We start from the raw sequence: 27,023 nt of genomic DNA, 5'->3' as shown, positions 1-27,023 counted from the left end.
CTCAATTCCTAAATGTTGGTTCAAACTGAAAAAACATCAAGCATGTTCCGTAAGTTTTCTATAAGGTCAAGTAAGAAACTATTCACCAATCCATATGAACAGAGTAACCATTTCTTTACCACTGTAAAGTGGATATTTTACAAGTGTTTTTCCATATGTTTAATGCTACATATTTTTTCATTATTTTAGTAAGATATGGGTATGGGCTTTTGTTTTTATTATAAGGTAAACAATAGTGTATGACTTGCTTTTTAATAAAAATAATTGTAGACTTACAGAAGAACTGCAGAGAAAGCACAGAGTTACCATGTATGCTGTTCACCTAGCTTCTCTAATGTTAATGTTATATATTAATAATCATAGGACAATTATCAAAAGAAACTAAGACTGGTTCAATACCATTAACCAAATTACAGATTTCACCACTTTTTCCACCAATCTTATCCTGTCCCTGGATCCTGTTCAGGATCCCACCTTGAATTTAGTTGTCATGTCTCCCTTGTCCCCTTGGTGGGAGGACCAAGGAGACACTGACTCTTTTAAAGAGTACTGATCAGTTATTTTGTAGAATGTCCGTCAGTTGGGGTTTATCTGATGTTTTCTCATGATTAGATTGAGGTTATGCATTTTTGTAAGAATATCCGGAAATGATATGCCCTTCTCAGTGCATTATGTCTGGGGGTAAATGATGTTGCTGTGTCATTGTTGGTGATCTTAAGTTTGATCATTTGTTTTACTTGGTGTCTGCTTGTGTTTCTCCACTGAAAAAGATACTATTTATCACTGTGTCATTAATACCTCCTGAAAGACATTGTAAGACTACACAAATATCCTCTTTCTTCTTAAACTTTTGCCTACTAATTTTAGCATCTATCTGTGGATCTTGTCTGCTTTAATGGTTCAAAATGTATAACTGAAACATATCTTTAAAAAACTGATTTCTACAAAGCTTAGATCTATTTCTTTTCTTTTCTTTTTTTTCTGACAATGCAAACAAATGTCAGATAATTTCTCTTGAGCATAAGATTTCTGCAGTTGCTATAGAAACTAATGATGGAGAAGATTAATAACACTTTACAGTCTGCATATAGTAGAAGAAACTTAATAGATTCTTTTAGTTTAATATATTTGGCTATTTGTACAGAAAACAATACATCATTTTGTTTTCCAGCTAAATTTTAGTTTATAGATAAAATTCAGATTTTCCAGTTGCTGAACATAGTAAAATCATACAATATTATCTTATAATCTTCTTGGTTTACTTTATATTATCAGTATTATTTTCAAATCATTTTTCTTCTGGTATTAGTTATTACATCAGAAATGTATTTAATATTCATTGTGCCTCAAGTCACACTAATTGATTTTTCTTTATTGTATGCCCATCTTGTAACTAAATGTATGTTATCAATAGTAAGAATATGGAGTGAATTTGTACTGTAAGAAAGCGTGTTAGCCTTGGGAAAAGCTTTTGTGTTTCAATGTGATGGCGCATTTTTTAAGTACAAAAATAAAGAATTAATGACTGAAGTGGAACTTTGCTAATTCAACAGTATATTTTAACCATCAATATTTTTTGCTATTTTGTTAAACTAATAGAATTTAAGCTTCCAGTAAGTAGACAATAGCTATAGATGCAATAAAACTTTGTAGAACAATGGAAATTTTCCACCAGTTTTTATGATAGGAAGAAACAAACTAAAAAAGACAACAAAATGTGCTTATTAGCATATCTGTGTACATCTTCTATTGCCATTATATTTTATCAGATTCTTTTTAGTTTTCAGCTCTCAATTAGATTTTTAAATATTCAACTTAGCACTTAACCTAATGTAAAAATACATGTAAAAATCAATGAGAACAAATCTTTTTATGATGATCCATAACATTTAATGATTGCTACATTACGTTTGAAGATACATAGCCATAATTTGCTAGCATAGCTATTAATCTCCGTTGACATTCACAGCATACCACAGGAAATTAAATAATTTGATTTTTTTCAACACTGATTCAAAATTTTATTGGTTTCTTCAGTATGTATCATCAGCTATCAGCTGTACCTGTAACTACTAATGTCAAAAAATGCCACAATTTAAAGTTAGTCTAGTGTAAGTTTCTTGTGAATTTTTTGTTTGTTGTTTAAAGTGAGGTATAATTGTTAAAGTTAATCTAAAACCATGATTTCATTTAAATGTGGCTGTACTTTTTGTTTTTCTACAAAGAACCCTTGCCTTGGTCATATAATGTCTTTGGTCAAAAGAAGACACATGTTTGATGAACGTGATTTGCAATTTTAAGTTGAAGTTAGATCCCTAGAGGAGGAGCATAGAATTCTTCATAGAAGTCTTAGGACAACAAGATGGGAAAATCAGTGTTACAATTATTTACTCTGATATTAGGTTCCCCCTCTACCCCATGTCAGTTTTCTTATGAGGAAAATGTGAATGTCAGTATTTCACCGCATAGAGTTTCAAGAAAAGATGCTAAGTGAAGACAAAATGATATGTAGTTCAGTTTTCTGGCTGTTATGGAGAAATACTGTACACTTTTCATGATACTTACAGAAAACTGGGTTGACCATTATTATATTTAAATTTATTAAATACATTTAGATGGCTATATTCAGTGAAACTTTTTCACTGAAACGGAAGATCTCTTTATGAAACATAGCTATTAAATCAAACTTGCTTTTGTATCACTATGCATTTATAATGCAAACATATCTTTATTATTTGCAAAACACCGCATTTGGATCACATCGAATGTAATGCTACCATTATTTGGTTCTGGTTTACTAAACTGGAAAATGGACTGTTTACTTAATTAGTATTTTTTTAACCTGCACATATCTGCAAAGTGGACAGTAACAGTGGACAATGTGACTTTTTAAAGGACAAAATGAAGAGAGTGATGAAAATTAAAATTGAGAGTAGTTTAGAAAGAATGCCAGCTCTGAGATTTGCTTACTTATTTTATTTCTAAAGATAGATATGTTAAAATTTCTAAAGATAGATATGTTAAAATATATTTCTATTGTAACCCAGTAAATTATCCAGGTACATTTTTAACTGCAATTTATTAGTTGAGAAACTATAATATTTTTTGAAGTATTTCAAAAAGAAATATTTGAATCTAATTAGTTTTTCTACCAATACTAGCAAAAGGGTGCTTATTTACTAAATTACATATGTATTTGAATGAAAATAATGTGAACTCAGCGCTGTTAAAGTTATAATTTGCAGCAATGCCTACAGCACAATATTTAAATTGCTTAATATTTCTCTTCTGGTAGAAATGAGTGTAAAAACACAATGAGATCCCCCATTCTATGTAGAATACAAAAGAAAGATAATTGTCGGGATAACTCCTAAAAGATGTTTACATTGAACAGTTTGGGAATCACTTCTGGGTGTGTAAGATTATTAAGATGTTTCAGGGAGGTTTGTTTTATTTTGCAGGAAAACTACAGCCAGTATAATTACAGAAAAAGTGATTTGTTGGAAATATATGCATATGAAGAAGAAATGGACCTGTCCCCTCATCCATCAACCTATCCAGCCATTCAACATTGATTAAACACTTTGTATTTATCAGGATCCACTTTAGGTAGCAGAAAAACATTGATAAGTAAGACATAGACCACCATCTTCAAAAGCTTCCAACTAGCAGAAAACACAAGAAACTAATTATGACAACATGTAAGAAAAGCCCTAAGAAAGGCAAGATATAATGGCACTTGGGGAAGTGTATGGAACTCTTGGTCATGTTATCTGGAAGTTAAAGAAAGAATGGAGGGAAGGGCATTCTCTTTAGAGAACAAAGCCTAAGTAGCAAAAAAAAGAAAAAAAAAAAATTCAAGTATTTTGGACAGCTGGAGCATAGGGCAGAGGTGGGGAAGACAAAGGAAAGCAGAGCAGGTGACAGGTGACTCTGGGAGGCAGAAGCCAAATCAGGAAGGTCTTCTCTGCTCTGCCATGAGGTTTATAATTCATTCTTAGGCCCTGGGGATATGTGGAGTGATTTTTAAACAGAAATAGCATAACTCTGTTTGCGTTTTACAGTTCTAGGGCTGGAAAATAGGCAAATAGGAGTCAGGGAGGTGAGTTGAGAGGCCACTACCATATAGTTCAGTGAGGACTGGAAGTCTAAAGCAGTGGTAGTAGTTGGGAGGAGGGAAGACACTTGAGAGTGTTTTAGAGCAGAAAGAGGACAACTTTGCCATCCCTTTACAAGGGGATGACAGAGAGGTAAAGATGAGGCAGGCTCCCAAGTTTTTGGCTTGGGTGAATGGTGGTGCAGTTAATGTGAGGAGAAAATAAAGGAAGAAAGATATGTTTTGGAGCAAAGACAATGAGTTTAATTCTAGATGTGCTTAATTTGAAGTGAAAGAAGACTAGCTATGGAAGAAAGAAATGAAATAGCACAGCAATCCCACAAACCACTAATGCTATTTTGGGAGTCAATAGATTTTTAAATTGATCGGTAATAGTATTTGCTTCTAACATGCTGCTCAAGTATTTTGAGCAACTAGTCAATAGTAGAAACATAGACAGATTTTGAGAATGACTTAATTTGTTTTGTTAGACTACCACTGCTTGGAACATAGTTTAAATTTATGCTGTATCAGGAAATCAACTAGATTTGGCTTGTCTGTATAAATAAGCAGCACAATTAGAAAACCAGAAGCATTTGCATTTGGCCAGTGGAGTGATCATAAACTAGAAGATTCCTTTCGGGACAACAGTTAAATATGTTAACTCAAGCTATTCCAATGCAATGTAAACAAACAATATTTATACATCATCTCCAAAATTCACCAATTAAACCATGAATCATTTTGTCATTACAGTTACTCCAGCTTAAAGTTAGCATGGCAGAAATATGCTTTAGTTATTAAACTCAAGCATACTATGCTTTAAGAAATATGAATTTTAGGAACTATCACAGAGCAGTAACAAAAATAAAGACCGTTAGCTAAGAATATCGATAATTAACAAATCAATATGTACTAGTCACCTGTACTATGCTTGGCCCTATCAAGAGCAATGTGTGGATAAAGAATGAATTAAGAAGCTTAAGATCTAATCAGGAAGATAAAATATTCACTAATTAAAAAAATCAGAGGGAAGTCCCCAGGCAGAAGGCAATATAGGTTAGCGATAAAGAGTGTAAGTCTTAGTGTAGACTGGGCTTGATTCTCAGTTCTGCTCCATATGGGCTATGTGATATTGGTCAAACTACTTATTCTCTCTTAGCTTCAATTTTCTCACCTGTACAATGTGATAATATTTGTATCTACTTCACTAGTTGTTATGAAAATTTAAAAAGATAAAACATACAATGTGCTTAAGGCAATGTCATTCATATTCTAACCATTCGGAAAGTGTTAGCTCTAATGATAATAATGATTGGTATTATGATGATACAAATTAAGAACCAAATGATGAAGATATGCAAGTACTAAAGAGTTTCAAAGGAGGCAAAGGTCAATTCCACCTGAAGCAGTTAGGCTCTGTGTGACGCTTGAAAAATCAGATAAGCATTGTGGGGTGAAGAGGAATTAAGAATCTAGTATGAATCCCTGTTACAATTCATTCATTCATTCAGCATTAGTTAATTTACTTTAAAATTACATGTAAAAACATTGAATCATTATCTGATACCCGGTGGTAAAGGCCATGAAGTGCTAAGTGTGACTAAACTAAAGGTTTGTTTTGGAGAACAGGGAGATATAAATAAGTATATGGCCATTCAAGGATAACAGTGTGGAGGGTAGATCATCCTGTTCGCCCTTTGCTACTGGGTAAGCATGAACTATATAATAATAGCCGCCAAGGGGCGTGATGTCTTGCATGTCTCCTTCAGCCTTTTCTTTTTGGAGCATTCTTGTTAAAAATCTATGCCTTATAGAAATAGGAAATTTTAGGCAGAGAAAAACACACAGAACGGCCAATTTGGGACACTGCCATCATGTTTTTTGTTCTAGTTCTGTGAAGAAGCTCTGATCAGATTTTAATGGGTTTTCAATAGCCAACATAATTGATATTCTCTTCCAGAATTTAACTTTGGCACGCCTGCATGCAGGCTATTTACAGACTCTGGAATAAGTCAGTGGCACTGCCACTTGGAGGATACAAATGTCTTTAGTTGGCCTTCCTTCTTCCTGACACTCTCTAAGAAACTCAAAGAGATTTTTTTGTTTTGTTTTGTTAGCACTCAGTTAAAAAGTCTACGGTTTTGACTAAATTTACTGGCCTAATTCAGTCACACAGGCAATCGATGTAGTTAATTCAATTGTAGAATTTTCACTGAATTAATTGATTATTATTATTTGCTTTTTTCACCTCAACTGGCTGAGAGACTAGACTGGGCTTCTGGGAATGTATTCTCTGAGCACAAAGGACACTTTTTTTGTTAAGTCCTGATATATAGGCCATAAAAATTTGCATGGAAAAAAGTTCACATATAAGACAAAATTTTAAGTGGATATTCCCTTTCTTAGGTCAATATTTAGAAAAGTAGTTTCCCTCTCCCTCTCTTCCCACACAAACACACTCCTACTCCTTCATGAACATGCAGTGTACCACAAGGGGTTTATTGTTAGTGTTGTCTCTGGTGTTTGTACAAATCACTTCCTACTTTTAGGTGACAACTCAGAAATCATTTTAAATTATGGCTAATAGAAAGATGTATTCTAGAAACCATATTCACAAATATTAGATTCTCCTCCATATTTTTAAAAATTCTACCACCTTATTTAGCACTCAAAATATATATTTTTAAAAATATCAATTGGGTAAGAGTCTGAGATATTATAAGAGTAATTTGCTTCCATCATCCCAACTGCTAATAACATTTATTTAGAGCATTCCATTTTCTTTTCTGCCCAATGAGTCTAATTTTATCAAGTCACCATTCTAAGCACTGCATCTGGTGTTTTGTTTGGTAGGACAGATTTGTGAGGCAAGTTCAGCAACACATTATGATCAAGCATTGTTTGGATTAATATAACATGAATACACAAGCCTGCATCACAATTTAAATTTTATTTCACATGCAAAAAAGTTTTCCTTTAAAAAATGTAGATGAATCCCAAGGTTTGTTATTGAATATCTTTGGAAAGTATCCTATTATTATAAATGACATCCTTGTAAAAATGCAGTGCAGCTATAATGGAAAGTGCAAAAGTTATATTAAGGTAACTCCTCTCTGAGTGAATATATATTCACTTTACATGTTTCAACTAGAATCAACTCTTAGGAATCTGTCTTCAGCCATCTGCACCAATGACCAGCATTAGCAAATTTTGTTGTCAAGTTCTTAGCACCTTTTAAATTTGAGCCTTCAATGACTCATTAACCCTAAAGCCCCCTTCCCTAGAAGGTCTTTTCAATCACATTTGATCATGTTCCCAAACTGAGACATTTTTGACTGTTTATTGCCAGTGCAGACAATATTCTCTTCTCTTTCATTATCCCAACTCAGTACTAGACTCTGTATGTATGAGATGAGGATGATAAATAGGAGAGGAGAGAGAAAGCTGGGGAAGGGGCAGAGGTGGGGGAAGAGAGCAAGATGATTGAGGAGCACAAATTAGAACCCATGAAGTCTGTTTTACTGGTGTTGACCCCTAAAGAGACACAGCTTAGAGTGATTGAAAAGGGAATTTGTGAGACTATTGGCCACACAAAGAAGCACTAGAAATTCTAGTGACAAATGGAGGCCCAGAGTTGGAAAGGAAGGAATTTTCTACTTGTTTCAAGATGCATTGTCACTCTGGAGCTCAGCGGTTGGTAGCTGCTGGGGATGTGCAGAAACTTGTTTGGTATGGATTGGGACAGTGGCTACACTGAGATTTTCTTCTTGGAAATGCTTTACTGGCAGAAGAGTACGTAAGAGAGCAGATTCTCAAGGAAGACCTGGATAATGGGGTGGATACCAAGTAGGGACTGCAAATGATGGAATAGTTTTTGTGCACAAGCAGGTATCCCTCTGGAAGGATTCAGAGTGTGGGCCAGGGGCTGGGTCCTCCCTTATTTGGATGGGCATTATCAAGCCAGTGTAGACAACTATGCTACACAGCATAAAGGAAGAACACCATGAAGTGACGGTGTCTGTTTTCAACATGGATCAAGGAAGAGGGAAAGGTTGAATTATGTAGGCAAGGAAGAAAAACTGAAAATATTTTAATTCTTCCAGAATCAAGATTCTTAGTGTGGTTTCATTATTGTCAAAGATTACAAACTTGCCAACCACACCAAAGTAAAGCTAACATACTACATTTTAAAATCAATTAGAGATGATCTGAGATTATGCACTATTGATCACTGATAATTGATGAGAGTAAGACACCTTAGAATAAATTTCCCTATTTGACTTACATGAGCTTCACAAAAATAAAAAAGTAAATTAAATTATCTTTATTTTACTAATAAAGAAAATGCATTTTATAAAGTTTAAGTAATTTGTCCTGAGTGACATGGCTGGTAAGGGTTAGAACCCTTACTTAGTTTCTTGTTTATTATCCTGTCCTATCTGCTGTGTTACCTCTAAGCATCACCTCAGAATTCAGTGGAACTCCTCCACATTTTTTGTTTAAAATTAAATTTAGGAAAAAATTGACATCACATCTATTATTTGTCTTAAATATATAAATAGTTCAATGAATAATTAATTATAATACATCTGATGCCTGAATAAATTAACCTAAGTAAGAAAAATACATATTTTTGAATTTATTTTGATTTTTCTTTGAATCAACATTATCACCCAAGCCACTCTCAAGCATCCTATAGAGACCTATGAAAGGTATAGTTATGACGTGACTTAGTTTTAAAATTTGAAAAAAAGATTAAAATAGCAGACAAGATTTTTTTTCTTAAGAAGTCAAGAAAATAGACTATAGGTACACGTAAAATGATATTCAATAGAAACATGGTTATAATGGTGATATAAAGTCAAAGATGAAGGAACAAAATAAAATTTCAATCAACTGGATCCTTTCAAGTATCTCTCCTAAGATTTGGAAGATACCAAAGTTTCACATTTTAAATTAACAACCTATAGAATGTTACCAAGGATATTTCACAGTCTTTGTGAGATGGAAATAGCAGGTATCAAAATAGTCTGCCACCCCCTCCAAAAAAAAAGAAAAGAAAAGGAATTTTCATTTTTGGATGTCCTTCAGTAAAGCTAAATTCAAAGAAAAAAAAAAAAAAAGCAAGTTGGCCAGGTGTAGTGGTTCACACCCGTAATCCCAAAGATTTGGGAGACACAGGAGGACAGATTACTTGAGGCCAGGAGTTCAAGACCAGCCTGGGCAACATAGCAAAAAAAAAAAAAAAAAAAAAAAATTAGCCAAGCCTGGTGGCATGCCACCTGTAGTCTTAGCTACTCAGGAGGATTGCTTAAGCCCAGAAGTTTGAGGTTTCAGTGAGCTATGACAATACCACTACACTCCAGCCTGGGTGACAGAGTGAGATGCTGTCTCAAAAATAAATAAATAAACTAAGTATGCAATGAGAAAAGAAAAAATTAATATGCTGGGATTCAAGGTAATGCTATTCAATTCTCAAATTGCTGAGTAGCATTTATAGCAAAATGACACTCTGAGCTATCTCCTACTAGAACATTGAGATCAGCCTTAGGATGCAAGAGGTTAGTAGGCTTCATAGCACTTAATTTTCTAATATTACAATAATAATAGTTAACTAAAAAAAATCTATTCTATGTCTTTATACAAAGTGAGTCTAAGTATATCTTTGCTTCCTGCCTATTATAACCCTAAGGAATTTATTCATCATTCTACAGCCAAGACATTAAAAAACAAAGAAGTTGGTCTCTCAGAGTAATTTACCTTTACATTATGTTCCCTATTTTAAGTGTATGATGTCAAATCATCAACAAAATGAAAAATGTGCAAAAACTGTGTTGCTCTCTACTTTTTATCAGTCTCTCCAATGCTTAAGAAGCATTGGAAGATGACTTAATCAGAAGACTAGGCCAACTAGAAATAGAATGACCTTGATCTCTTTTAAGAAACACGATCTGAACTAAATCTTCTAAGGAACAAAAGAATTTGTGGTCTGTGTCTTATGTTTTTATTTTGGGAGTCAGGTTAGGCATGAGGCTGAATATCCATTCTGCCCCAGAGGACAGGAGCAAAGAGAATGAAATATAGAGATATGTGTGGGCATTAAAGAACTGCTTGGGGTCCCAATCCATATAAAAAAAGCTTGGAATCAAGGACTTTGACTTTTCTCGGGCACATGTGAACCTAACAAGCACATCAGCAGATTTTAAATTGTAAAATTCCAGTAAATATTAATTAATGTACATCTTAGTAAATAGTAATAAGAAAAAATGCATTAACCACAAATTAGTAAACAATAATCTAGAGGTAATATTCTATCTGGTATTAATTACTTTCAACTCTTCCCCCTTTCCCCACCAAGCCATAGAAACTTGAAGGAAAAAGGGAAATAGAAGCTTTGTTTTGTTGAATTATTTAATGGTAATCTATTAGACAGCCATGCCATTTTTATAACTAATCAAAACAAGTGGTTTGATGTTAAGTTAATGATATTTATATAAATATGACTTACTGGATGTGGTTATATTTACATTATGACTGGAAATTGGCATAGTAATTAAAATTGTGTTCTGATACTTACTAGCTCTGTAATCTTGGGCACGGCATTTTATCTTTCTAAGCCTCCTGCTGCCTCATATATAAAATATAAACTGTTAATAATACCTACTTACAAGTATTTGTGAGGTTCAAATGAGGTGGTGCATAAAACATAAATGTGACTGGCATAAGTTAAAAGCCAATAAATAGTAGCTGTTAGTCACTGGAGACAAGGCTTGTTAACTTGTAGGTTAGTGCATAGATCATAGATTTGAATTCACACCTGGATTATCTTCCTCTTCCATGTCCTAAAACTATCTAATACAGTATTCCTACTTGCTAACCAGTGAGAACATGTAGATGCCCCAGCCAATTATCCAGACTGAAGACAATGACTAAGTAGCATATCTTTACTTACAAAGAATCATATTTTCTTCCCAAGAAAAATCTCCATAAACTTTAGCTCATTTACATATAATACAAAATAAAGCCAGTTTTAAATATTTCTTGCTCACTTATACATCTAATATCTTACTAAACCACCAGGGATTCTTACTTTTTTAAAGGAAGGTAAGAATAGGCTTTCAACACAGAAGCTGGTAATAGTCTCAAAATTATGGTGCTAAATTTCCTTGACTTGCTAGGATTACATAAGAGGAAAGAAAAGCTATTTCCAGGACCATCATGCCTTGGTTTACAAGTGTCAGAGCACTAAAGGTGGGGCAATACTTTTTTTTAGTGTTTAACAACATAGTTTGATGTCAGTTCAGAAGCAGAAAGAGTAATACAAAGTGAGTCGTGGTGACATACAATATTGTTCTCATTATCAAGAGATAACACCATCACACTCCAACAGGCTGACATAGGTTGCAATTTTCAGTAGCTAATATTTCCCAGGGTCCAGCAAGACACAGTGCAAGGTCTAGGAGTAGAGCAAAATCAATCCCAGTGATGCAGAAGTAATTTTAAAAGATACAGTTCATACATGTATTGCTTAGTGGTCTTAATAGCTATATTAATTATGAGACTTATGGGGGGATAATCTCAATACAGTGCTATATAGTATAGCCTTATACATAATAACATGTTTATACACAAGATTTACACACATGTACATATATATGCGTATGTCTACATACAAATATAATTATCTAACTAAATATATAGTTGTACATAAACAAACATTATATATCAATCAATCAATCATTTATCAACCATTGAGGGCCTACTAATGTGGTGTATTGTGCTATATAGAGGAAGCAACATTGAGCTGGTCTGTGGCCACATATCCCATTTATCTTGAAGGTATTTATCCTGCAATCCTAACTTCCCAGAACATAGATAAGAATCAGGAAGCAAACAAAGGAAGTATATAAAAGCTGAAATTACTACTGCAAAACTCCTTGACAGAAGTTTATTCACTTTGCACTGGAAGTGCTCTTTAGAACCTATTTCGTAATCTATTAGTTGTATCTGTGACAGCATTTTAATTTTCTGTTATTTGCCATTCCAGGCTACAGCAGATCAGAAGTAAATAGTTGCTTAGCATGGAAGTGACTCCTATAAGAAGGCACACTGATGATAATAACAAGCAATTTCTCTCTTAATAAGAGAGAAGGATTTTAAAAATGATTTACAAAAGACGGATATGGGAACTTGGAAAGCACAGCAGTTTAGCATGAGGGCAAACAGCTTTACATATCTCAGCAGCCCCAAAGGTATTACAGTACTATAGTACAGTACAGTGATTAATGTTCATAATGATGACCTTGAGTTATCAAAAAGAGGTTAACTTACGTTAGCAGGTTCAATTTAACAAGGTAGGAAGTGTGTGTTACTTTCAAAATGGTAAAAGGAAAAAGAAAAGTTTTGTTGCATAAAATGGAAAGCATTACTTATATGGAATGCACATGTTAGTAAAATAATCTTCATTAATGGTACCAGATAGTTAGTATATGTACCCATCTATCCACCTATGCATTTTATTTCCTGCAATTTTCTCTGTTCTTTTAGTTTAGCTAGGTTACTCACTACACCTACCACTGCAAAGCTCATCAAAGTATTAATATAATACAGTATACTAATTAGTAAACTAAATTAACACTGATGGCTAAACCATATAATTTATAACTGTATTTTTAGATTAACTCTTAAATATGAATGATAATTTTTAAAAATTAGGCAACATCACATTCTTAAAATCTTAGAAAAATTGAAGAAAGAAGTACACATTATTGGGTGGTTTCTGTTTTACTGCAGTTGAGTTTTTCCCCAAATATCTTTTCCTACCTTGGAGGTAGCCATAAATTGACACATATTAACAATCCATGAGCAAGTATATGGATCATTTAATATATATCATATGGAGACTATGACACACACAAAGATGTGGTCTTTACCCAGATGCCCAGTTTATTCTTAAATTGTTAAGGAAAAAGCTTGAAATTCCACTTTCTGTTTCAAGTTTCCTATATTTTATTTTAGATAAAGCTAAATTGACATGTTTAGTTTTCATAAAATTGTAAAATTCTTTGTTTACACATTGTTTATCCTCAGAAAGTGTTGGGAATTTTCACCCAATCCTTGTTGACAAACACAAACAGAAAATGAACCAGAAAATTTGAACTTTGGGTCTAGATGAGAACCATACCATTAAATAATAAAAGTAGCCAAAATGGAGAAATTCAGCTGCTTTTAAAAATATGATTTTTCTAAAAATTAGTATAAACTATAAATTTTTATAAATGGATTCAATTTTGATTTGTTTTTTCCTTCTTAGAGATGCATGAAACCGTGAAGCCAGTTTACATCCTAGAACTCAACATCTCATGTAAACAAGATGTATTATTAATATTATTTTAACATATATGACATTTAATATATTTATAATATTAATATATTTAATTTAAAATATATGCATTAATATAATATGATTAGCTTATGTTATTTATAATAGTAATTTAATATATTTAATATTCCACCTTAACTATTAAGGTACTACCCTGGTCACTCTCCTTGATATGTTTTTCCCTTCTTTTATTCTGTAAGTGTTCTCACATATCCAGATCTAGGCCTTAGCCTTCTGTTCTTCTCTTTAATAGTTAAGCATATCACTCTGGGGAATTGAAATCAACATAGTATCCTTGTGCATATCCCTACATGTCACCAGCTTCTTGATTTGTTTTTTTTTTTTGGCATTTTTGTCTGGATATCCTACCCTTTTCAATTGGTAAGACCCAAATTAAAAACATGCTCTCTCTCTCAAAAATTAGTTTATGGACACCACTGTTATCTCCATTGCTAAGGCTTGGAATTGTTAAGTCATATATTCATTTGGACTTACTATTTTTTTTTAATATTTCTCATTGCTATCCCTTTACCTCTATTCTTAACATCCTCCAGTGTGTATAGGACCCATTCTGTTTAGGCCTGAATAACTGCAGCAATCTCTGGTCTCTTCTTTCCTCTGACTCATTTTACAAATAGTTTTTCCAATTTTGTTTTATCCTGTCAATACTTTATTTAAAATATTAATTGAACAGCTTGTTCCATTTTCTTATTTGTGACCTAACAGCTTTTGCAGAAAGACCAGACTTTTGGTCTTTGCATCAGTAAACCCAAATGTTTCTTTCACATCTGTAAAATCATAGCAGATTGATTTTAACATCTGTGTGTCCAATATCATCATCAGGGTCTGCATACCTTTTGTATTCTACTTTTCTCCTATATTCAGGTTTAACCATGTCAAAAACATAGATTCTGCTTCTAAAGACAGTCTTGAAACTAGACGGCTTTCTCTAAAGTATAATTTCTGGGGCTTGGAGCTACTTACTTCCTCTTCCTCCCAAACTCATTCTCTTTCTGATGGCTACAGTGCCACAACTAGAAATATGCTTCGCAGGTTTAAAGCTGAATCTCCATAACTTTCCACATCTCGTTCTAGTAAAAAATACTTGAAGATGTTTCATGTTTAAGTTAGCATTTAGAAACTGGTTTGCAGAGGGTCTTATTTGGCCAATATAATACTTTTTAAAAAATGATATCATTGTCCACATTTATAAATGTTAGGCTTCAAATAAAAACAGATTTCTAGTTTCTCTAAAAAATAGTTGAGGCTACAACCAGAAATTGCAGCAAATCCCTCTCACATTCCTTGAGCCTTTCTAAAAGGAGCCTCTTTCAGGGGAAATAATAATATTTTATACAAATGAAAGGGAACTGTGTCACTACGTACGAGATCATGCCAGCCTCCCTCAGAAGAAAATTAGCACCTCTTGTTCCAGGCCCTGTGTCCATCTGCAAAAATAGTGCTGCTTGTCTTTTTAATAAATGGAAGCAATTTAAAGAAAACAATCTATAAAATGCTACATAAAACCACATTAAAATTACAAGTAAAAATCAACATTCAACAAAACCCTGCTCTCAAATCCAATTTCTTAGAAAGACCTTGACTCTGCTATGTCCACCCCATCTTGATTTGTTCCCCAGGGAGAGTATAATAGCATTAAAGGTCACTGGTAGGGACTATTGCCAAGCCAATAAAACAAGGACTCTCTCTTTCCAAAGATGCATGGAAATAGGCAGTGACGGGTTGATTAGGCCAGGGCATCTTGTATTGTGCATGTAAATGGAAATTAATGTCCACAGAGTGCCAGCAGCGATTTTGTTGAGTTTGTAAAAATGAAACCCTATATACTCTATATACTTAACCCTCAACTCAATTTTCTAAAGTCTGAATTGGGATAAGATTTTTTATAGTTCCATAATTAGGTACATGACTTATGAATTGCCTCAACTCAACTCAAAATGTTTAGCATTGAATAGAAAGAGAAAGCATCTTTCATTAGAATTGTTTTCGGTTTGTTTCCTCTTATAACATAAGGTAACTTCTGCAAACCAGTGAATATTGAGGCTATTTACGACAAAGTTATAGGAAAAAGTCAGGTATTCAACGATAGGTATTCAAAGATGGGATTAGTAACACCTCATTTACCTGGGTATTTCCTGGGAAAGGGCAGTTTTGGAGAACTAAATTTTCTATGTACCTGAAGCTTATGCACACTTAAAGCCTAAATATTAGATGGAAATCTTTATATTTAAGAAAATATATTAAATGCTGGTTTCCTGTCTTCCTACATAGATGTCTCTAAACATAGTATTATCTGTTTTTCCCCGCGATGATTCAGGGGTCATCTTTGTGAGCATTCATTACTGTAATATGTGGTTATACAGTTCTATGCCTGCTTTGTCATTTTCTCTCACCTCCCTCAGTAGCAGGCTTTCAACTGTCACGTTGGCTGTCTCTGTGTCTCTTCTCAGCTTCTCCTTTGCTGTTTTTAATCTTTTGTGGGCTGGGAGACCAGATAACCAAGCTCATTAAGAATGACATGGTGAATAAAAGTCAGGAAGACTCAGAGTGGGCACTAAAAAATAAAATGCATGACTTTAATGTGGAGGTTTTGTTTTGGATATGCAAAGCTTTTTTCACTTGGTTCTAGATTTCAGACAAGCATTTAGGACTGAGGTTGTTCTTTGAATTGGTAGAACAGTTTCACAGTTAGTTTCAAAGTATTTCTCTATAGGAGACACAGACAGTTTTAATAGGCAAGAGAAGCTGAGTTGTTCCTCTGGAAGCGAAGGAATCGGGTGGGACAATACTCAAGGATCCTCATCTGAAGATTCAGGAAACTGTGTGGACATCAAAATCTTCCCTTTGATCACGTGGAGGTACCCTACTCTTTTTCATATACAAATGAGCAACAGTGCCTGGAAGAATTAAAATTGAATGATAATAGATAAACTGTATGGCTTCCAGTTGGAATCTCTGAGAATTTCACCTTCTGCTTTATAATAGAACGTTGGCCAGGTGAGGTATTGGAAGGGGAAAGCCCAGAAGTACCTGCAATTTTGGGATGTATTAACCTATGCACTTCACTTTCATCTCTTTCTGGATAATGTCCAAATGCCCCCATGTAAGGTCTCTTTCCCTATGTCTAATGCTGTCCCTGAGGATAGCCTATGGGGTTCCCAAATGCCTGTAGCATCCAGGGTCTCCCCACATCCACACACCACACAACCTGGTGCTAAAACATAGACTCACCCATTCACTTGTTCATATTTGAATGACTTGATCTTAATGACTTAGAAACAAATGGAACCCTCCCTACTGAGTCCTCCTTGTACATATTATTTACTTAGGACATCTCCACTCTATTTTTGTCCTCATTTAATGCTTCTCTCAATGCTCATTTTAAAGGAATTTCACTTCTCTAAAATAGATGAAGTGGTATGTGGCTCTGTGGAAGGAAGAAAGGAATTGTTTTGCCTGCGCCTGTATCCCTAGGACCCAGCTACAGCCAGGTTTTCACTGCAATCAGTCAGGATTCCTCAGATTCTAACAAAGATGAAAGCAATAGCAGACATCACCCCTTATGTTTCCAGGGGCTTTCTCGTCAGTATTACAATGAACTTTTGTTGCTTAAAACCAACTTATGTGCTTCCATGTTCCAAAAACTTTCAATAGTAAAATTAGTTTGGAATCCAGTAGAAGAATATTGATTATACAATTAGTCCAAAAGCTTAAAGGCCACCAGAAAACACTATGTGCTTGCTGCTGCTAATCAGAGTTTGGAGCTTTCTGATGATTTGTTCTTTTCAGGTTCTGTGCACCACACTAAGCTTCCTGCCTCCTCCCAATACATTGCAATGAAGTCTTCTTCCAATCTGGAAACTTAAAAATAAATAGAAATACCCCATGACTATTAATAGTTTGGGTTTTTGCAATTGGATCTAAGTTATAAGAGCAGAGTCAGGGTAATCAATTCATTCTATTATAGGACATTGCATTGTGATCCATCTCAAAGCCTTTTAAATCAACATTCAATTAAATTTAATATATACAGACTTCTTACATTAAAAAGCAAATTGAAACAAAATATCACTGGAGACAAACAATAAAATTGTACAATTTTTGTAGCCCTTATTTTATTCCTTCTTCCAGAAATGTTAAAAGCCTAACAAAAATAATAGGCTTGAAAGCAAAACCAGATTTACAGTTCCATCAGCCTCCCAGATTTCAATCAGCACAACTACCCATCAGTTTGAGTAACCACTTGCATACAAGACAATTCTGCTCTAAATGTCATGCCTATATAGATAGCTTGACTCCAACCCCTAAATTCTCTGTATAGCAAAGCCCAGCTTAAAACTATATTCTCCAAGAAGCTATTCAGATTTCTCGGCCAGAAGTCTTTGGTTTTCATTTTGCCTCTAAGCTTAGTATGGTTGCTTGGTTTTTCACTGTGGTGTTTTGTACCATATGATCTCTCTGTTAGTAAAGAATAAGCTCTTAGGTAGCAAAAGAGGAAGTTCTTTCAAACTCTATAGTCTCCAAAATGCCTAGAAGAGAGTCTATTGTAGGAAATGAGCTATGTTCAAGACTGTCATCCACTGTTTTGTCTACAGAAAGAGAGATTTTGAAACGAGAGAAAAAAAGCTAGCAACTTTTTAAGCCCGTTTGGGGCTTTTCATCAGCTCTTATTTTGAATAACAACTGCAGACAAAATGCTGTGATGTTAACATTTCATTTTCACATCAAATTTTAAGTCAAATACAACTTTCCAACCTGTACAATTTGCTGCTAGGATAGCCAATAATTGTACACAACCTGAAATGCAAAACATGATGAAAAGCATGGTGTTATAAAACAGAACATTCCAGACATTCATAAATATACATTTGATGGCCTATTCTATGAATGATTCAGCATGCAGACCTATGAAATTCTGATGGTACTGTTTATGTATAGAATAAAAACCATCCAGAGGCAACAAAATGATGAATTCCCTAATGGATCATACCGTGAAGGCATCACAGCCTTGAACATGAGATCTAGTGGGAATAGGAAAACATCTGCAAGTTTCTGGATTTCTCTGGATCTTTACTAAGGGATGTCATACACAACTACATTTCATGGGTATGGGAGCGAGTGTGACTGCAGTGAATTGCAAAGCGTTTCTAATAAGCAGCTTTGAGAACATATATTTATGTAGGAATACAGAAAATAACTGCACTGAAGCACTCTTATCCTAAGTGTCATCTCATAGCACAGATGTGATCAAACTCTGGACTTAAAAACTATAATTGCTTTGGTCTAAGTGGCACAAACCAAAAAAGGTAAAATATGTTAAGTACTTTTCCTGATTTTCTCCTTCACAAACACACACAAATATTAAATTAACCACATCCCTCCCCATTCGTTTCTTCTAACCATAAGAAACACTGAAATACTGTGCTCCCAGTATTACCCTTGTGAACTATCTGTCCCCTTATCAGGCACAACAGATTAAATGATATATTAGTCTGGGTGTTAAATTTAGGATGCTGCTTCGATAACCTCACTGCCTTGTAATGACATTTTTCTAAAGGCATTTTCTTTTAATACTTCAAAAGTCAGTGACTACATTTTAGATGGAGGCATGGCAGGAATCTCTAATGGCCATACTCTCTTTGTAGGCAAATATATAGATTCTTTAAAGATGTGAAGAGAGTTTTGCATAGTTGCTTTCATACACAAAGTGATCTTTAGAAATGAAATTTCTTAGTTTAAAGGTAAACAGAAAAATAAGAGGTCTGACACTGAGAAAGAAAATCTCAGGAACATAGAACTGCTTGGCGGACTGTATAGTACTTGAAAAGCTGTATTACATATAAATGGAAATGCATGTTCTCAGAATAGTGTTTATTGGCTTAACTCTCTACAATAACAGGTTCAGGTTGACCTTGGTATCTCATAAGACATCTTGATAGCAATTTAAATAAATGAGATTTGTTTTAACATTGAAGAAATTTTAAAAACTCTTTAAATGTTCATTTTATTTCTTTAGGATGGATAAAAGAGTCTTATTTTCTTATGTGGAAACAATATACATGAGCAGTTTTATTCTGAAATGTCATTGTAAAGATTTGTGATGCTTTTTTTATTCTTTTATGATCAGGGTTGCTGCTTTTGCACTGCAGAATAATACTGCATTATATAAAATAGACAGATTGGGCCAAGAAAACAAAAAGGAGCACTGAGTAACCATCTAGCTCCTTTTAGGACTCTTGCCCTGATCACACATCACCAACCCTCTTTAGTTACAGTCAATCTTCTTGTGGCCATCATAATCCGAGGGTGTACACAGGGCCACTTCCATAGAAAACCCTCCCTTTGCTTTCTCACTGAGAACTGTACCTGTAGCCCAACAGCTCCCATTCTCTACAAAGAAAATAGAATACTAATACTCATTTGTAAAGTCTTCCAATGTATACTTAATTTTACTTCTTTGTATATACATTGACGCTGCCATCTAGAGATGGCAGTTACTTATACTCATCTGAAAAGCCTTTGATTTGTATCCTGTACTGATTCAGGCTGGCTCTGGAAGATGTGTCTGTGTACGAAAACAAAACAAAAAAAAACTAGCAAATGAATTGACTTGAGACCATAAAAAAAGAAGTGATTCTATGTAATCCTTACTAATTCCCCTCCTTCTTTTATTTTCCCAGTAAGCCTCGTTAACTAAGAAATTTTACAAACACATTTCCTCAAACACATTATCTGAATGATCCTCCGTAAGAAAAGCAGGCTCTATTTCATAAATGGAATAAAATGCCTTTGAATATTATTAAAGATAGCATCAATATGACATCCTGTTTTAGACTTAATTCCTTTTTTTTAATCTTCTGGTTGTTTCTTTTATACTGTTACTTTGTGATACACAATAACATGCTATATGTTGTATGTTAACAGTAATATTATGTGCTGTTTTAGCTTGTTCTGGGTTTATCTTTTCAAGGTCAAAGCATTTCAGCCTGCCTAAGAAGCTACTCTGTAGAGATCTTTTTTCATAACTTCTATTTCTTCTTAATTCCCAGACATGTTTAAAATTCTAATCAGAGGGCAAAAGCCATATTCGAATACAATATAACACAGAGAATCAAAATCACTCATCTACCACTATTTTGTCCCTGTTTATTTTATGACCCATCAACAAAAAGCTATTTTTGCACTCCCATTAGGTTTGCCAGCAATAATGACCTGAGATTAAAAATTGAAGAAAGGTTTTTTTTTTTCTTTTTCTTTTCTCTTTTTCTCTTTGGGTGGTGTGATTCACTCTGTCAGTACTACACTTAAACAATTACTCACACCCCTTCTAATCTGTCCTTGTCAGCTTTTTCATGTTAGCACAACATGAAAGTATCCCTATCAATCACTGTTCCTTCATCTGCCAGTCAAAATGTTTGGTGAATATTGGCCCTGCATCGCAATCTGTGACAATATATGAGTTTCATATTCAATTTTAAAAAAGCAATCTGGGAAGACACAAAACTGTAAGTGAATTTTGTAAATGGGAAGTGCCAAGTAATAAGTGTCTATGTCACCATCATTGATAGGCGTAGTAGAAAAATACCTACTGGGTGCAAGTCAGGTAACTTACTGTTAGCCATGCTCCATTCCTTTAAACTTGCCCTGCTGACTTTGCTGAACGCTGCTGACCTTTGAATAGTTTCTAACAGGTCAAGGTTTTTTCTACCACAAGGAGAATGTTGATGTAAAAGGCAAAAAGGAGAGAGCACAAAAATATATAAAGGAAAGATATTGACCCTGTGAGAAGACTCTGAGAGAGTACTCAGTGGAAAGAGAATACTCACCAAGTGCCAAAATGCTAAATACTAAATGCTAACAGAAAGTATATAGGAGGTAGACTGAGGTGCTAAGGTTAGTGGCTGGCGTGGCAAAGAACAGCTCCACTTGGCAGTGAGAGTCAGATGTTAAACAGTTTGTCCTAGCTGCCTCCTGGTTTTTCCTAGGTGCTTTTTAGAATGTAGTCATAATCCTTCTGTCCACTGTGCCTAGGGACTTGCATTTCCTCCTGCCTACACTTGCATGCAAAGGCCAAATGAACTGGCACAAAACAGAATGTGTAATCACAAATGCAAAAAAATGTCATAATTGTTTGCACTACTGAAATAAATACTTTGAATATATGAACTGTGATATTTCTGCATTAAAACAGCAGTTTTGCAACCAGTAACTATGAAGGAAATTATGAAGTGAAAATAAAGAGATGGTAAGTAAGATCCGATTTCTGTATTATTAACTCAACTTGAGAAAGTTGATATATTTTCAAAACTGCAGACATGTCTGTAACCTAAAGTACATTTCACAGCATTTTATTTTGAGGTTTGAGGCCTGCAGTGTGTATAATTTAATACGTGAAGATTCACACTATTTTTAAACAATGGGTGCCAACTACACACATATTAACTGCTACTTGAATATAATAAAACTTTGTAAGTTAATAGGCTAGAGAGGAAAGATCCCAGAAATTTGAGGGGGAGAGGCAAATTATAACATTGTCTCTTACATTTACATATTGGGTTAGCTTGGGCATGTTATTTTACCCCTTTGGAACTATTTTCCCTCTTAATTTATGGGTGAACGTATAAAAGCTGAACTAAATCATAACTTGAGTCAATTTCTAAGCTGTACACTACAAAGAAACACTTGACATAAATTAAAAATTCTTGGAATCTGTCCATATTTGTGTAACTCCATAACCTTCTATATCTGTTAATTGAAGTAATTATTTCTAAGTCTGAGGATTGTTTAAAATTGAATACTCAGAATGACTGTTTTGTCTGTCCTTTACAAAGTCAGAATCTAAGAAGCATCATTTCATTTGGTTAAATTCAAAGTAGAGAAAAGAACACCAAACCAAGTCTACCAAAGGACATATCATTTGATTTGATTAGGAGAAGGCAGGAGTTACATTCTTTATCTTACTTTGAGGTAAAATCAAATATTCCTCTCATCCCCAATCTTCATAGTTAATCCAGAAAATGTTTCATGGAAGAAAAACAATCACTACAAAAGTAAAGACTTTATTTCTCATTTTAGCAACACAATCTTCTCTTGGATTTTAAAAAACTAATTGCAGATTTTTCTCTCTATTGGGTACTTTAAATCTTGGTGACTGGTCCTAACTGACTGGGCTGAAAGACAATTCCCCTATCTCATAGCCACATCACCTCCATGCAAATTGATCTGCGAGTGCCTTTAGAATAAAAACAGCTGGATTCTCTATCGCTATTTATGGGTCCAGTTTCCTGGGCTTAATTTTGATTTATAACTACTGTAATTAAATCAGGCATTTTACACTGCTTAAAAGGGTGCTTTGATTTCACCAATGCAAGAGGGAGCCTGAGGGTATTTACCAACATATTTCATCAGTAACATTTCAGCGTGGGGAAGGGCAAAGAAAACAAACTGCTTTCTTATCTCTGATGTTTCCACTTGAGATTCCTTCAGAATATATGACTGTATGATTCATTGACAAATGTGAAGACAGGATTTTCAAATCAGACTCACGTAATTAAAGATGTTACCCAGTATCAAGCTTTGCTGAGTAATTTAAAGAATATAAGCTATCAAGGAGTTCAAATGAAGCATTTTATACCCCATCCAGTGGCATAGCTTATGTAACATGCTCCAGGTAGCCTTGCCTCATAGGTCCTGGGTTCGTTCTACTCACTATAGGTAACCATCAGCCAGAGACACCCTGCTAAGGACAGTGCTAAGGTCTCTTGCTCCTAGCAAGAATCATTAGAATATTTACCCAGAAGTCAAGTTGACAAGGAGATTAGACTAAGTCTTCTTTGCTTTCCTTTGGGGGACACAGGACAACTGATTAAATTCCTTCCTCCAGTAATAATTTTAATTACATAATTAATGTTAGAGAGTGATTAAGGGAAACTAGTATCAAAAAAACCCCACAGAATTTGATACAATAAAACATGTTAAATATGTGAGCAGTTATAACAAGAATTTTATTTAAAACATAATAATAACAGTCAACATGATATTGTGGGAAGAGTTGAAGACAAATGATTGGATTATCACTTTTTAGCCATATGACTTTGTACATTGATTTTCTAGCCTCAGTTTTACTAATATTCAAAAAGAAAGGGGGAAAGAGAATAAACCTGACCACAATGACTTTGGAAATTTTATTTTTTTTATTTTTTTATTTTTTTTATTTATTTATTTTTTTTTTTGAGACAGAGTCTCGCTCTGTTGCCCGGGCTAGAGTGAGTGCCGTGGCGTCAGTCTAGCTCACAGCAACCTCAAACTCCTGGGCTTAAGCGATCCTACTGCCTCAGCCTCCCGAGTAGCTGGGACTACAGGCATGCGCCACCATGCCCGGCTAATTTTTTGTATATATATATTTTAGTTGTCCATATAATTTCTTTCTATTTTTAGTAGAGACGGGGTCTCGCTCTTGCTCAGGCTGGTCTCGAACTCTTGACCTCGAGCGATCCACCCGCCTCGGCCTCCCAAAGTGCTAGGATTACAGGCGTGAGCCACCGCGCCCGGCCAACTTTGGAAATTTTAAAAGACAGTATATAAAGTACAGCTTTGAAGACCACAAAACATTCTATACATATGAGAAAAGAATGAGAATTAAAATGTACTCAATTCTTCACTTCACCCAGGTGGCTGACAATATTATAAATCTCTTTTCTTACAGATGCAAGAAAAGCAGACCCAGAAATAAGCAGTACTCTGATGGAGAGTTACAAATGGAAATCTAAGTCTTAGAAGTCTTTGAATATGCCTCTACTCTCCGCTAAATCATAGTTTGGTAGAGAAAGTAATGATTAGGTAGACAGAGGACAAGGAAAGCCAAGCCACGGGGGGTGAAGCAGGCAGAGAAAACTGCCCACGCCTCTTCTTCCAATGTCTGTTCATTTTCCTCTCAGTTCCCAGTAACTATAATTCCTTTTATCCTGTACCTGTCAAAGAAGCTTTCAGTACAGAAACCAGCACACCCATTAAAACCAAAGCATGAGTTTTAGGTGAAGATCAGTGGGCCTCTCTTAGGAATACTTTGATTTGAACAGGGATAATAATCTTTATTTGCTTAAGATTGAAGAAATTGTAATTACGAAGTTTTGTGTGTTAGTAACAGTCATAAGAGGAGGCATGTTAAAGACCAAGAATATATTCCTAGACCATGAAATCACACCATATGAACAGTTGCTTACTGAGTCTATTCCCAAGGCAAGCTTAATGTGTAAGTTCTTTAAACAGAAACCAGTATTATTCCTAATTTCAACTTTTGTTTCCAAATTGTTGCTTTTGTCTTACTGAGAGCTTATTGTTTACTCCAAGCACCTTAACAAACAAAACTGGCTCATAGAAATACCTGTCCTACTGTATCAGCAATATGGCAGCACTAATATCCTGTAACCTCTCAACAACCAGTTGACGGGGGTATATTTGGAGTGGGGCAGATAGAAGGCAAAAAGAGAAATAGTAAATATAATTTGCAGGGAATATTTTGCACATATAAGTCTGGGTGTCATATTTTTAGCTTGTATAAGTAAACTTTATTAATCTTCATTTTGAATATATAAGAAAACTTGTTCTAGAAAAAACTCATCATTACAGACCAATGTGGTGAGTTAGGACATGATAGGGTTAATATGCTATAATGATGTTTAAGAGAGAGGACACTCGTTAAAGTGTAGCTGGAAAGAGTGCTAAGACCTTGAAAGATCTGAACATATTTCAAAGTAAATTTGACAAGTTAGAGGAGTGGTCAGGTAGAGAAATGGATTTTAATCAGACTAACAGAAAAATTAATGTATTAGTTCTGTCAGTTTTGCCTCCATCCTGAATCTGTCCACTGCCCATCATTTCCTCGGTGGTCCCCTCAGGCCTAAGGCCACACTCCCCCGAATGGTCTCCTCTCTTCCTTTCTTGCTCTTCTATAGACCATTCTTCACTTAGCAGCTAGAGTGACATTTTCAAAATGTGGATTAGATCGTATCATTATTTTCTTCAAATCTTCAAATAATGTTTATAATACAATCCCAAATCTCAACCCCAGTCTACAAGGCCTCAAATAAAATGGGTCCTGCCCACCTCTCTGTTTCTTTCTCTTAACATTTATGTGCTCCAGCTTGGCCTTTTGGTTCCTTTAACTCTTCAGTTTACCTTGGCTCCTGTGCAACAGCTGTTCCCCCAGAATACAATGCTCTCTCTAGCTCTTTACATGGCTGCACTTCTGCAACTTTCACCTAAAATTCATTGCCTTGAGCAGACTTCCTTAACCACCCTGTGTCTGAATAACAACCTATCCCCCCATTATGGTTCATCCCAACACCAGCCTTATTTTCTTCATAACATCTACCATTATCTGAAATCATCTTAGTTTTTTCACTTTCAGGTCTGCTACCTCGCATGAGAAAATAAGCATTGTGAGGGCAGGTCATTGTCTGTCTTGACTATCTTGCATTTCCCACCCTTAGAACAGTGCTTGGCATTTAGTACAAGCTCCGTAGTTATTTGTTGACAATATAGCACAACAGTTCTAAAAGTGTTGTCCCAGGACAGTTGGTGGCTCCTGAGAGCCCTTCAGGGGATCCAACAGTCAAAACCATTTTCATCGTCTCACAAATATACAAGAAAGTTGTCCAGAGGCGACGTGACAAGCTATTTATAAAAAACTGACTGTGGAAGTAGATATGTGAATCTACCTGTCTTATATTAAGGCAATCATTGAAGATATTTTCAATACTATAAAACAGTGTCACTCTTCTCACTACATTATTTTAGTTTTAGAAAATGTAGTTATGTTTCATTAAAGTATATATGTATTTTAACATGAAATGAGTTGGTTATTTTTAAATTAATAAATATTTACATGTTTCCTCAATCAACTCTCAATATAGAAAATATATGTATGCATATAAACTTTTATTATGTAAGTATATATGTAGACAAAATATATGTATAACACATATATATGTATAACAATATATGTAGATCTATATAGATATAGATATATACAGATCTACATAAAAGACAAACAAAAGTTCTTTGAGATTCTCAGTAAATGTTAAGAGTACAAATGGATCTTGTACTCCAAAAATCTGAAAACCACTGGACAGGATATCATCAACTAGGTTTATTTATTCCCTAGAAAATATCCAGTAAAATTTTCTCCTGTTCACATGGCCAATTGAAATTGCTCCCAAATAGGGCTTTCTCTTTCCTGATACTATGATTTTACTATTCATTATTTATGTAAAGCGTCTCTCTCTCTCTCTCTGTCTTTCTCTTTTTCTCATCATGCGTAAAGTATGGTTTAAGATCATCTAAAGTATTACCTTTTCATGAAATCTGTCCCATAATTAATGTTATGGACCTGAAAATGGGGAGCCCAATCTAACAGCATGAGTCCTTAAAGGCAGAGAGCTTTGTTTGGAAGCAGGAGAATGGTGGCAAAGGGGAAGTCAGAGCGATCTGAAGCTTGAGGACCTGAGCTGCCACTGCTGG

The 27,023-nt window shown here is 34.7% G+C and overlaps 1 protein-coding gene across 17 annotated transcripts in view; it reads right to left on the bottom strand.

Moving 5' to 3' along the window:
• The window catches only part of NRXN1 (neurexin 1), a 1,058,130-nt gene that overhangs the window by 720,371 nt on the left and 310,736 nt on the right, over nt 1-27,023 (bottom strand). The window contains exon 5 of one of the 17 annotated variants that reach the window (XM_069494606.1): nt 18,874-18,897. The exons of the other annotated variants lie outside the window; for them this stretch is intronic. Within the exon in view, the coding sequence (XP_069350707.1) occupies nt 18,874-18,897 (24 nt within the window). The remainder of the gene's footprint in view (nt 1-18,873; nt 18,898-27,023) is intronic. 17 annotated transcript variants of the gene reach the window in all.

The sequence above is a fragment of the Eulemur rufifrons genome, chromosome 19 (assembly GCF_041146395.1).
Source record: "Eulemur rufifrons isolate Redbay chromosome 19, OSU_ERuf_1, whole genome shotgun sequence".
Classification (NCBI taxonomy): Eukaryota; Metazoa; Chordata; class Mammalia; order Primates; family Lemuridae; genus Eulemur; species Eulemur rufifrons.
Note: the sequence above shows the minus strand (reverse complement) of the source record. Positions and strands in the feature narration are given on the sequence as shown.